At 43.3% G+C, this 13012-nt stretch overlaps 1 protein-coding gene across 7 annotated transcripts in view; it reads left to right on the forward strand.

Moving 5' to 3' along the window:
• The window catches only part of LRCH1 (leucine rich repeats and calponin homology domain containing 1), a 205901-nt gene that overhangs the window by 172373 nt on the left and 20516 nt on the right, over nt 1-13012 (forward strand). For 2 of the 7 annotated variants that reach the window (XM_029210024.1, XM_029210026.1), the window contains one exon: nt 5719-7394. The exons of the other annotated variants lie outside the window; for them this stretch is intronic. In XM_029210024.1, coding sequence (XP_029065857.1) covers nt 5719-5925 — 207 coding nt within the window. In that variant the 3' untranslated portion in view covers nt 5926-7394. Of the gene's footprint in view, nt 1-5718; nt 7395-13012 lie in introns of those variants that run through there. 7 annotated transcript variants of the gene reach the window in all.

The following is a 13012-nucleotide window of genomic DNA, read 5'->3' on the forward strand; positions in this document are numbered from 1 at the left end:
GCTACATCTATACCTTTCTTAGTCCAGGGGCACAGACAGGACTTGGCAGTCAACGCCACCTGTAGAAAGGAGTTGACATCACAGAAAGAAGTCGGCGTTGGGTTTCTGGAGAAATTCTGTTAGGGCGACAGCAGGCGTATTTGCTGTCATCTGTGAGGGATCCTGGGAAGAGGCAGAGGTTTGCTGATGAGAATACCAAGGGCAGATGCTGAAAAACAAATCGGAAATGCCGCCCCCCACCCCGCCCCAGCCCCAGCAAGTTCCTTTTCTGGTGGCAGAGTTAATATCTCTTCAGGCAGTTATTTCAGCCTGGGTCACTTCTGCTGCCCATTTCCAGTGCCTTGGGGTTTTTTGTTTTTGATTTTGTTTTTCTGTTTGGGGCCAGTTCTTCAACTACTGGGACAGATTGAGTGACTGCCATCTGGAAGGAGAGGCGTGAGGGCGAGTGCGGAGGATCTGTGAGCAGAGCGAGGGACACGGGGGTTTGGGGTGCATTAGCCGCACCTGTGCTGTTAACTGGTTATGTGCCCTGAGGCAAGCCTATTAAAGCCTGGAGCCGTGAACCACTCGCCGGGAGCTTCTTGCAGCTGCATCATCATCTCGAATGCTCACGGTTGAGGCTCGGAGGCCAGTATTTTATTACCAGGCTCTGAGGAAAATGAGGCCCAGAGACATTACACAATTTCCTAAGCTCACGCCCGCAGTTGGGAGGCAGCAGAGCTGGCGTTCGAACCCCGGTCCGTCCGCGTCCAGCGCCTGCCTTCTTTCCGGCACACACAGGGGCTCTCTGCGTCCGAGTTCCCTGCTCTGCAAACTGCAGGTGTTGGACTTAAGCAGTGGATTAAGCCACATTCTCCAGAGCCCCTTGATTCTTTCGGAAGCCAAGCCGGGGCTGCACATCACTCCCACCCCCTTGATTCAGCCACAGCAGTTTCTCCTTTGCCCGTGTGGCATGTATCGGCTTTCCAGTTAAGAGTTCCTTCGGGGGAAAAGTGTCCTGTTGCTAATTATAGTTTGAAAATCACTAGACCCTTAAGGTTTCTTTGAGCTGATAGCCCATGGACGCTTAGCTCCATCGCGCAGCGCCATGATCGCTTTCCCCCATCAGCTCCTCTGAGGCAGGAAACTTACTCGACGTGCCTCAAGGCACCCTTGGAAAATCTGGGGGTCAGGTGATGTTGCTGGCACCATCCCATGGCCCCTTGTAGTGTTGATGTCGGTGGTCAGACTGTGCAGCTGTCTCTGACCTCTGGTGCAAGTGTGTCAGCTTGATCTTGAACACAGGCTTACCCTTGGCGGGCTTCCAAATTCTTCACTATATACTCTTTGTATCACCCAGGAATCTGACTTCAATTAAGCCTTGGGGTCATGAAGCTATTTGCGGACATACTGAGGCTTCCTTTGCCTTTTCTGAGTCAGCTTGGTCATTCCTGGCCCCTTATCTTGATGTTGAGGATTCACAATTGGCTACTGGGGGTCTCCAGTTTGATCCAAATTTAGGGCTGTTTTAGGGCTCTTACTAGTATTGTCTCAGGTCGAGAGAAATCTCTCATTTGTGAAGCATCGAAAGTATTAGAAAATAGATATATATATTTTTTACTCACCGGGGAAGTATTTCACCTTGATTTTATTTTTTGATGTTTTTGGAGGGGAAGACACTCTGGTCTTTTTCTAAAGGGAGATCCCTTGGTCTCTCCCTCTCAGAGGAGACAGCCTGGTATTTTTCTGAGAGAAATTGCCCTGGTCCCTGTCTGATGGGAGACACTGACGTCTCTGTCTGAAAGGAGGCTCCCTGGTCTCTGTCTGAGGGAAGATACCCTGGTCCCTTTCTGAGGGGAGACCCGCTGGTCTCTGTCTGTCTACTTGATGTTAAATAAGTAGCCTTGACCTCCAACCTCTGTAAGGAGCAAGGTCCTTAATTTAACAGACTTGCCCTGTTTAGAGGAGGAAGAGACATGGAATAGAAATGCACCTTGTTTTCTAGCTGCCCAGCCTCTCCTGTTCATTACTGTCTCCAGAGAGGAATTGGGAGGAGGGTCAGGGCAGCACCTCCATCAGCTATACAGGGCTCTTGCCTGCCGGATAGCACAGAGGCCAGGGCTCCTCACTAGACTGTGGGAGGTGGAAGGTTTTCCTTCCGTATCTACAAGGACAGGTCCCTTGGTGTCCAGCCTCTGCATCTGCCAGATGGAGTTAAAAATAAAATCCTAAAGTACACTAAGATGCTAACGATGATTGCATTGATACAGGTGGAATTATGGCTGAGTCTTCTTTTCAGTGCCTTTCATATTTGTATTTTGTTGACTTTTATAAGGAGATACTATTTTTGAAAGTAATTGCAAAACTTTTCCTACTTTATACCTGTTGTAAGGGTTTAGGACGGTTTATGTAAATGATCTGAAGTTTTAAATTGAAAGACATTCTGTAAATTGAAGCTACCTTTTTTGTTTGTTTGTTTTAATCTTGAGAATAGGAGATACGAATTCCTTCGCCTCTTTGAACCTTATGTCTCTTTTTTCCCCCAAATCAATGACTTTAATATCAGTTTAAGTCATAACTAATAAACACTTTTGGGGGATGGTGAGATTCTTATTACAAGATTTATTTTAAGTTTCCATTTACATTAGTTACTTGCGAGGTTGGATGATCAGAGGTGCAGATTGACACCAAGTTATTATTTTATTAATGTAAATTTTTAAATCCCTAATGCATTAAGAAGAGCCAGTCTCTAGCTTGTAAAACCAGTCGTCTCCAATGGTTAGTAGGTGTGTGTAACCATTCATGTAAGAATCCTATCCCCCTGTGTGTCTCCTGGTGGTAGAGCCACTTCCGGTCAGTGGTCTGACATTGGTACATGGTTGAGAACAAATAGTTTCTCGAAGCAGCGTCTTCAAAGAGCTTGAAATTGCATTTCTAGATGAATTAGCTTACTGATATTAGAGTTACTAAGTGCATAAAATTGGTGATTAGTTCTTATATATCTGGAGAAAACTCTGGAAACCTTTTCCTACCTTGCTCCTCTCTCTGCCAAATTACACCTTGTCAGTTAGAGCTTTACATTTTCAGAATGACCATCAACATTCTTGTACTATGACATTTTAGATTAAAAATACTTTGTAAGCATACTGCCTTTCAAAATTAAATTTAAATAAACAATATTTATAAGCATACTGCCTTTCAAAATCAAATTTAAATAAACAATATATTCTAAATTTCTTAGAATTTAGTCTGTATTATACTCAGAATGCCTGTAAATTAGACCTTTTGATAGATCTGTGTACATTTTTGTTTCTATCCGTAGTGTTTGGGGAACCTGAGTTAATCTTTAATAGTAATCTTAGTCACACACTCTTGTGTTGACTTGTATGAGAATCAGTTAACTTCTGGCGATTGTGATTTCTGTTCACTGTCACGGGAATTAGCACCTGCACTCGCCTCTCGGGATTCTGAGTGTATTAACTATGTTTTTTAAACGCCTTGCAATAATTACTAATGCTCTGTAAATACATGGTGAAATTTGGCCTCTTTAAATTTCCTTCCTTTTTAGTGTTTTCCTACTTTAATTATAAGAAAAAAATAAAGCATAATCTGTAAGTCCCTCTTATTAAGACTGAAATTTGGAAAGCACAAGGGTCAGAAAACTCCCAGGTTCCCCTGGCAACTTCAGCCCTGGCTTCCCATCATAGCATCCTTGAGGGACTGATCTGACGGCCATGGGCTGTGTGACGGGGGGTAGAATCAGAGAGTAGCCCACACTCCACACATTATGATGCTTCAGATTTTGCCTCCCAGCCAATCTTAGACCCATACTTTTTTCTTCAGAGATCGTGATTTAATTTAAACCACCCGCTGTAGACTGTGAGTCTAAGCTTTACCCACTTTAATCTGAATAAAGCCCAGAATCTGTGGGCATCATGAAATTATTTCCAGCTTGAGAAGAATGGTCTGTGTTGCCTACCCATGCGAGAAGTGTACTTCTGAATAGATACACTGGAAACTGCAGACAATCTAATTCTTAGTTCTTTGATGGAGTTGCTGGGGAGCAGACCAGACATTTTCCGTAGGGTTCTGCGAAATGTATTGAAATATATCCTGGAGATAAAATGATTTGCTTTTAACATGGAAATACCACTTTGGTGACAGTCACATTTTAGTGTGCACATGCCTTCTGTCTTCTGTCTGTTTTGCTCAGAGTTCACTGATTAAGCACACCATTGCAACAGAAAACTCCTCTTAGATGTTTCCTCATCTGTTAATTCCTGATCAGCATCTCTGTCACAGTGAAATCCATTCTATGTGTAGCTGTTTTAATTCTTGAGAAAATAGCAGTGGTAGCTTGATTCCTCTAAATGCGCTGAGAAAAGATGCACAGTCTGAATAGATATAACATGATTTATTAATATCCTTAAAAAAAATCTTTTGTTAAGAGGATCTCTACCTTCATAACTTAAGATTAAGAGGTTTATAATCTTATTCAACGCACTTACATTGATTATCCCTCTTTACCAGAGGGCATCAAGCTAACTGCAGAAGATACGTGCAAGACAGAATCTCTTATCTTAGAATCATCTTTCAGTTGCTCTGTGATTTGCATCTGCTTAGCAGTGATGCTAAAACAAAGGGCAATATTGTTGCAAAGTATATTATAAAATATATAATATATATATATTTTTTAAATGCTTTGCCTAATTTGGACATAAAGCTGCATTTATGAAATATATCACAGATATTTTCAATCCTTGTTTAATTTGGAAACAAAGCCAGAACTTTGGTACATACTGACATAGCAATTATAATCATTTTTAATTTGAAGCTGCGGTCATTTCTGGTTCAGGAATTCAGGGTATCAGAAAACCATTTGCTTCCTGATAGCAGTAGGCATCCAGAGGTCAACTCATAGGACTATCTTATTTGTGCGTTTAGTTGATAAAGTAAGAATTTTGCCTCCTTACGTGGTGACTGTCAAGTAGACAAAACGCGGAGGCCTGTTCTCCCCGCCCCTCCCCCTACACATACCTGTTCGGTGGTGAAGAAATGTACACAATTCCTCTATGCAGGAATGTACTTTTATTCTAACTGCAGATCTAAGAAGCCTCTTTTAAACTTTTGGTTTATGTCCAGTTGTAAAAATGTGAAATTTAATGTAGTTTTTGGGCACATGATTAAAAACTAGCATTCCCCAGAGTTTATCAATAATCCTAAAAGGAAAACAAATTAGGCGCATGTATTACCTTTCGGAGAGATATACTTTATATTCAGTCTTCATAGACCAGGGTAAAAAATGCACTAAGAGAATGGTGAGGAAAGGTGGGGATTAAATTTTTAAGTTTGTATTTTTCCCTTTAGTATAGTGAAGACCTCAATGGCCCAGGTGCAGAGCTCTTATTCTTATGCCATTGCTGACTCATGATACCACTTAAATATTAAAACTGTTTGAATACCAGAAGGATGTATAAATTACAGAACCTTCTATTCCTCGATAGTGAGATTCTGGCTGAGGAATTTCTCTGTCCTATCTGCATAGACTGTGTTGGGTATGCTGCTTTTTGTAATTAATTAAACAATCTGTGGTGGAACGGGTTTTACCTGCTTGAAATAAGGGGTTACTCTTGCCATTTGCTAGTAACTAAAAATGTGTGCTTCTTTTCAGCCGTTGTTCTGTGTATTTTTAATTGTATGCACTGTCTCTTTCTGTTCTGATGGCTGCCCTCGGAATAGGCTGACCTCTGCTCTCCGTATGACATCCTGCAGTTGGATTTTCGTCACATTCGAAAGACTGTTGACACTCTGCTGGCACTCGGGGAGAAAGCCCCACAACCAACTTCTGCCCTCCGCTCCAGGGACCTTATAAGCTTCTGTCTTGTCCATATTCTCTTTGTAGTGCTGATATATATCACTTACCGCTGGAATGTTCTGTCTGCGTAATGCCCGCGTGTGCATCCCTACACTCTGCTCTGTCGCCCTGCTCCATGACAGGGTCCTTCCTCCCTCTGGGCCTTTGCCTTGCAAACTTCCATCCCTGTCATCTCTTCAGTAATCTCTGGAGTTTTGAAGCCGAACGTTTCCACATCAGATTTTCCAGAAGCACAAACTTTGTAGAAAGCAGCTCCCATTAGATAGTTTCTCTCACTTGCTGAGAAACAGTGAGGACAGAGTGTATCCATACCTCTTGCCTCCTCATCCCCATAGTGCCAGCAGCAGTGCTCTGCAGTGCCTCTTCTCTCTCCCAGTGAGCTTTGCTGCCTTGGGTAGAGCCGAAGAAGGTTCCAGAACAGGAGCAGAGGGGATTTAGCGTATGAAAATCTTGCCATTGGGTCAGTATTTAAGTCGACTCCTAATTCAGGATTGGGCGATTTAACTGTAGAGGGAAGACAGAAAGCCAGCATTGGGGGTCCAGTTTGGTCTATAACAATCTTTAATAATGCCGCTGTTGACCAAGTTGAAAAATACCATCTGGAGAATGACTCCTTTGCTGGCCAGCCAGCTGGCTTCCTCCCTGCTTCCTGCAGCAGGAGCTGTGAAGGGCACCAGGGAGGGTGACCCCCCACTTCCACCCTGAGTGAGCCCCTCTGCCCTGCTGCCTGAGACAGGGCTGTGCAGAAGGGCGCTGGGGAGGAAGGGTCCGGCGCAGTCAGAGTGCCCCCTGGAGGATCCACGGCACACCACTCTTTCTGCGTAGTTCTACTTATTCCTTGTTTGGTCTACTCTGACCGAGGCTCTTAGAAAAGCATTTTCCAAAAAGGGTTTCTATTTTTAAATAATGTAATGGGTCATTTCGCTTTTTTTTTTTTTTTTTTTTTGCTACATCACATCATAACTTCAGGTCTAGAATGTGATGGATTTGACAGTATTTATTTTCAAATAAAGCCGTGAGTCATGGAACATTCTTGGGCCTAGGGCTGGGGTTACTATGACAGGAACCAATAAGGTTGCTCTTATTTTAGAAGAATGTAGTTTCTTCGGTGACTTGAAATTTCCATTTAACCTTTGATTTCCAGTGACATTAGCAACCTGCTTTTATGTTTAAGTAAGCTTAAAGGATTATATATTAATAACTATATCTGCTTTCGGAGCAATGTGATCAGTTTGCAATTAAAGAAAAAAGACATTAGAATCTTATCTAGGACAAGATATTCCTGGTCCTGGGATGTCGTCTTATAATATGAGACGGCCCTGCTCCAAGGTGAAGACAGACTCCCTTGTGCTTCTATTTACCTCTGGTTGCCAAATATTGTTTCTTAAATTGGTGGTGGTGGGGGGATGATGGAGTTCACTTCCTCAAGATAAATTTCTAGTTTACTCACATGGAAACAGTCTTTCTAGATGGCTACTAAGAAGATAATTTTATTTTTCTGAACATTTCCATGAATCCAGGGGACTTGAGGATGTGGAAAGGTCACATAGTTAGAAGAATATATTTATAAAGATCCTTTGTTGGTAAATCAGATGAGATTTTCTAACAGGAGACATTCTTTACATGATAATATCTTGAGTTCACTGAGCTTCTCCCCCCTGATTTTGGGTTGATTGGTGAAATACAGAGTATGCGGAAGTTATCTAACGTCAGTTGTGTAATAAGTAACCCGCAGATGTACTGAATTGCCTTTGGTGCTATCTTGTACTCTTCAGTCTGTAACACAATAAAATCCCTTTGTACGATGTCTGATGAGCGCCCTGAGCCATAAGTTGCTTAATAAACACAAGTTGGGTGACAGATCCAGGTTTTTATGGGCCCATCAGTACGTTAATTTGTGTGTATCCAGAGTCGCGCTCAGCACTTCTGTCCAGCTGTTTGGATTTTTCTTCTTGAAGTGGGTGGGGGGCACAGGGGAAGAAGAGAGATGACTTACCGGGTGACCGCCTGAAAGAAAATTCTGTCAATGAAAACTGAGGAGCGCAATCCTGGGAGATCAGATTTAATTTTCAGCGCTGACTTGACATAGTTCTTTGGCCGTGTTCATATTTCAGTTCTGGCATCCAAAGTATTTTTTGGATGCACCTTCACCTCTCATGTCGTTAGTGTATCTGTACCCTAATGCGTTGCTCCTCTGGGGATCTGTTAGGTGGTATTTTTTCATCAAGTAGTCTGGTAACAAGCAAAGCACAGTTAATTTAGCCCTTTAGGCAAAGCTTGGAACGAACTGTCTTGTCCATGGCTACTCATTTCTATTCAGAATATTATTAAGCCTCCCCATGGTTCTTCCCCAAGGTACTCACACACCGACTCATAGGCTAGCATGATGCCTGCCATTGCCAGGTGACTAGGGATACTCGGCCAACCCACTTGTCATCCGAGAGGTGGTTGGGTGATCTATATGCGCATACTAAATCTTCCTCTCACAAGGAAGACCTTTTTTTTCAGTACTTAACAATGCCTGATAAAAATTACCAAGCATTTATTTACATATTCTTTTTGAAATAGAAAGATCTATTTGAAATAGAAAGTCCTCCTTCTCCAGTTCTTCCAATTGGTAGCAACTTGCTACTCCGTGTCAGGATTGCCAAAATAGGTGACAACTAAGTAAGTCCTATTAGTTCCTTCTCGTTATGGATTTGTGGTTCGTATGCAGCTCATTGTACTTGGGGAGAGACATATAAAACAGTGCTGGGGGGAAGGGCCCTACAGAGCTCAAAAGCAAGACAGCTGAGTAGGAGTTTCATCAATGAGTAGATAAGTAAAGGCACTTGATATCCTGATACTAGTTATTTGTGAGTGAGAAATTAAATTTAGGGCATAGTGGCTAGGGTTATGTCTATAATCCATGCTGGTCTCTGTCATAAGGAAAAAGGGCATTTCACCTACAGGGTAAAAGTCATGGACAGTAGATTAAAATTTCAGGAGCTTGAAAGTGGTTCCGGATGAGGTGAAAAATATTTTAATGTGATTTTCTTTCAGGAGATTAGGTTTTTAAAATGAGGCTTCAGATTTTGAAATTAGTTCTCAATAAACTATCAGGTATATATAATAGAATGTACGCTTTTCTCCTTAAGACTATGAGGGTCCAGTTCCTTGCTTTTTCACTGGATTTTGTTTATGATTGTGTTCATTCATTCATTCCTCACATATTGAATGAACACCCTTTGTACAAGACCCCATCTCGGGGATAAAAAGGTGACCATGACACGTGACCCTGTCTTCAAAAATCAGGAGTCAACAAACTTCTTCTGTAAAGTGCCAGTAAATATTTTCGGCTTTGGGGGCCATACCATCTCTGTTAGGACTACCCAGCTCAGCTGCTATAGTGTGAAAGTAGCCACAGACACTCGTAAATGTGTCTCAATAAAACTTTATTTACAAAAACAGGCTATGGGCTGGATTGGCTTGCAGGTTTTTGGACCCTGTGTAGTGGATCTAGTGGACAAATAAAGAAGAATTCAATGTGATAAGGTCCTGTGATAGGTCAGATACAAGATTCTGTATATGAAACACGTGGACAGGGGGGCCCAACCCTGATAGGAGCGGGTGATCTTTGAAGCCTTCCTAGAACCGTGATGTTTGCACTGAGGCCTTAAAGATATGTAGGAATAGCCAGGTGAAGGGTGTATGGATTAGGGAGGTGAGAGAAGGGGTAGTTGTGTGTAGAGAATAAATGTTCTAGAAAGAAGGACTAGAAGGTAGCACGGCTGGAAAGCAGAGAATCAAATGAAGAGTGACAAGAAATCCTCTCTGTCTGGAAGAGGTTGACATGGTCTGCATTTCACATCGGAAGAAGCTGCCCCTCGGAGCCCTCACACGGCAAAGCAGGAGCTGAAGTTCTCTTACATGAAAATGATGCAGACAGTTTTGTTTTAAGGATCAATCAGTTAGTGCCAGGACTTTACATTTTAGAAGCAGACTGAACAACATGAAAAGTGCTGCATGGGTGACTTTATTTTGTCTAGCGGTGGCCTGGCAGGAGGCCTGTGACTGCTGGGGAGCGTAAGAAACTACAGAAAAAGGAGAGCCAGGCGGTGATGGCGATCTGCCTGCTCCCATGAGGCATTTGCCGCCGGAACAAGACGTCTGGCCCTCACTGCGAAGAGAAACCAAATGAGCTAAGTGACAGAGCTAACGCCCTTCCCCGAGCTGAGGGTTCTCTGATGCCCACCTGACGTTGAATTTGGTGGGACTGGCCTGGAGAGGACTCCGAGGGGCCAGGGGCCTCTTCCTGTCTCCCGGGCACAGACAGGACCTGCTCGCTGGTTAGTCAAGGACCTTACGGGAAGCAGCATGATGTCGTGGAAGGGGCCCCAGCTGTAAGATGAGACACAAGTTCAAATCCTGGTTGCAGTACTTACCTGCTGTGTGACTTGAGCAAAGTTAAACTCTCTACATCTCAGTTTTCTCCTCTGCAAAGTAGAAATATTGTTATCTACCTCGCAGAGTAGTCATAAAGAAAAAGCCAATGCAAATCCATAGCATTGGTGCCAGGCCTGTAGGAGGTGCCTCCAGAGGTCTTGCAAAGTTGGAATTTAGTCTTTATGGCTTACTTGCCTTTTCCAACCCTGCTTGTTGTGGCTCAGAAGAGGGGTGGGTGAGGGCATAAGAGTGAATATTTGTTTCCGCCATTGGAGAAACAATGCGAAGGACAGGACGAGTCCTTCAGAGGGGGCTCAGAATATTTTTATGCAGGATGCTGCTTTATGATTCTGTTCTGTGCTTTAAGAAGAAACACAACAAAAGGAGCTCATGGGTATCCTAGAGCAGTCTGCTGCTGCATTCTCAATGAAAGCCACTCATCTCCTCTAACAATGAAATTGTGATGCATTTAAACTCAGTGTAAATATTCACCTCTCTCCTTTAGATCCATTATATACAAGGTGAGGTGACCCTTCTCTGTCATTTCCCATCAAGCTATAAATCCACAGCAGTTCCTTCCCCATCACAACTTGTAGCTCACTTCAGGGATCCCCTCCCGCATGGGATATGCAGCGACAGGACTAGTGTGATGGAGGGGGCCTTCTGGCCATCCTCAAAGCCCCTCCGTATTTCTGGCAGGCTCCCCTTGCTTGTCTTGTCAACCAGCATCTGAAGTCATGATTCCCATCAGTCTCCCTCCCAGTCCTGTGATAGAACAACCACAACTGCCATGTTTTCATAAGGTTTCTATGATCTGACGCTAGTCTTCGTAGGTACCTCCAACCCTATAATGTAATCTGAGGGCACCTCAGGGCTTCTTAGGACGTCTGAATTAAAAGAGAAAGCCAGAAAGGATGCAAGGGATACCTTTTTATGTCTTTTATTTACTCCTTGTCACCAGCTGTAAGGGTGGAAGGGAGAATTTTGAACTCTGCGCCTGGTTTAGGAATGAGGAGACCAGGAAGGTGAGAAATGCCTGGGAGAGGGGATGACCTTAAGCTGACTCGGTGTGTGACACCTCCAACGTCCTGTCAGCAGGAGGCTAAGGCCTCAGTATCTTCCCATCCTTGTTTCTCTGGAGCCCCAGCCCTTCCCAAGCATGACCTCGAGCATGGAAACTCAACTCTGCAGACCACCGGCCCCACCACTCATCAGTGGAGACATGTCACAGCTCAAGCAGGACTCAGGATAGCCCCCTCAAAGCCATGTTGCACAGAGATTAGGCTTTGTGCAAATTTTAGTTCTAGAATTCAGGAACGTTTGTGACTAAACACAGGGGAACACAGGTCAAGAAGCAAAATATCTTGTTCAGAATGCCTTGGGCAAATCTATTGCTTTAAAATTTCTATTCACGTTCCTTGCCCAGTCGTGCTGCATTATTGATCTCAGTGTTTTTCTCACCGATTTGTTGAGCTTTTATGTGTCAATATAAAACCCTTTGTAATTTGACGCAAATAATTTTTTTTTACAGTTTGTTGTTTATCCTTTAATTTTTTTTTTTTTGGCACACAGAAGCTGTATACTTTCAGGTGATCAATTGTTTTTATCTTTTCCTTTGTGATTTTTATAGCACTTTTTCATCTCCATCCATTTACCAGAGAAAATATTAAATACGTATCTATATTTTATTGGGAAGGAATGTTGTGGATGTTTTTTAACATTTAACTCTTCAACTCATATCAAATTGATTTTAGCATATGGTATAAAGTGAAGACATTTTTTTTTCCCCAAGTAATACCTTGTACCAGGAACTTAACCATAATTAGCAGCCATTTATAATATCCTACTGGGGTGCTGTGGAAGCCATAATAATGAGGAAAATATATCGCTGCCCCCATGGGACCAGCCTTACCAATGAAGTGAAATTCAGCTGATTTCACAAGCCCATGGCAAGCAGAAGGTGTCAGCAAAGGGTACACACTGACCTCTGGCTGCGGCAGAAGGAGGAAGCACCGTCCATCCTGGCCTAGTGCCCTGTTCACAACTCAGACAGAACCTCCGATTCTTTCTCAGGCTGACGTTTGGCTGCTAAGTTGGCAAGCAGCGTAAAGTTGCCTCCCCTCAACACACCACTGATGACAAGCTAATCCTATTTGATACACAACAGCCACTTGAAATAATTGTTAAAATTGTATTGTAAAGCATCGGCTGTTTTATATTGACAAGTGGCCATTTCTCAAGGCCTGGAGTCAGAGTCTGAGATACTCTGAATTTACCATAAGTTAGGGAAGTGGGAGGGATGGGGGATGGTAAGACTGCAAGCGTAGAGCCCACCAGCATTTCGAGGTTGTGGAACAGGTTCTTGGAGATGTCACGATGTGTCTTTGGATGACCTTTTTAAGAGCACAGTACCCGCATCTGGGGTACTTAGTGGAGAGTCCTGCATTGGCGCAGCCAGAATACCTGATTCCTCCAGCAAGAGAACTGCAAGGAAGCAGTGCTGATCCGAGACCTGATTGGCTTCATGTTAAACACTGTGTCCACCGCCTGGGGCTTGACGCAGCTCCCAATTTCAACTGTCCTTAAGACCAGTGGTTATTGGACTGTGGAAAACACACCATCTTTGGGTAGATGAGAGGGAGTGTTTGCTGTGGAGTTGTTTCCCAGCCAAGGAGACACACTCTGGAAGGAGATTCCCTTGTATGGTATCAGACCGGGGTCAAATGACAAAAG

Source organism: Monodon monoceros, unplaced genomic scaffold (assembly GCF_005190385.1).
Source record: "Monodon monoceros isolate NGI ecotype Baffin Bay Population unplaced genomic scaffold, NGI_Narwhal_1 Super_Scaffold_8, whole genome shotgun sequence".
Lineage (NCBI taxonomy): Eukaryota > Metazoa > Chordata > Mammalia > Artiodactyla > Monodontidae > Monodon > Monodon monoceros.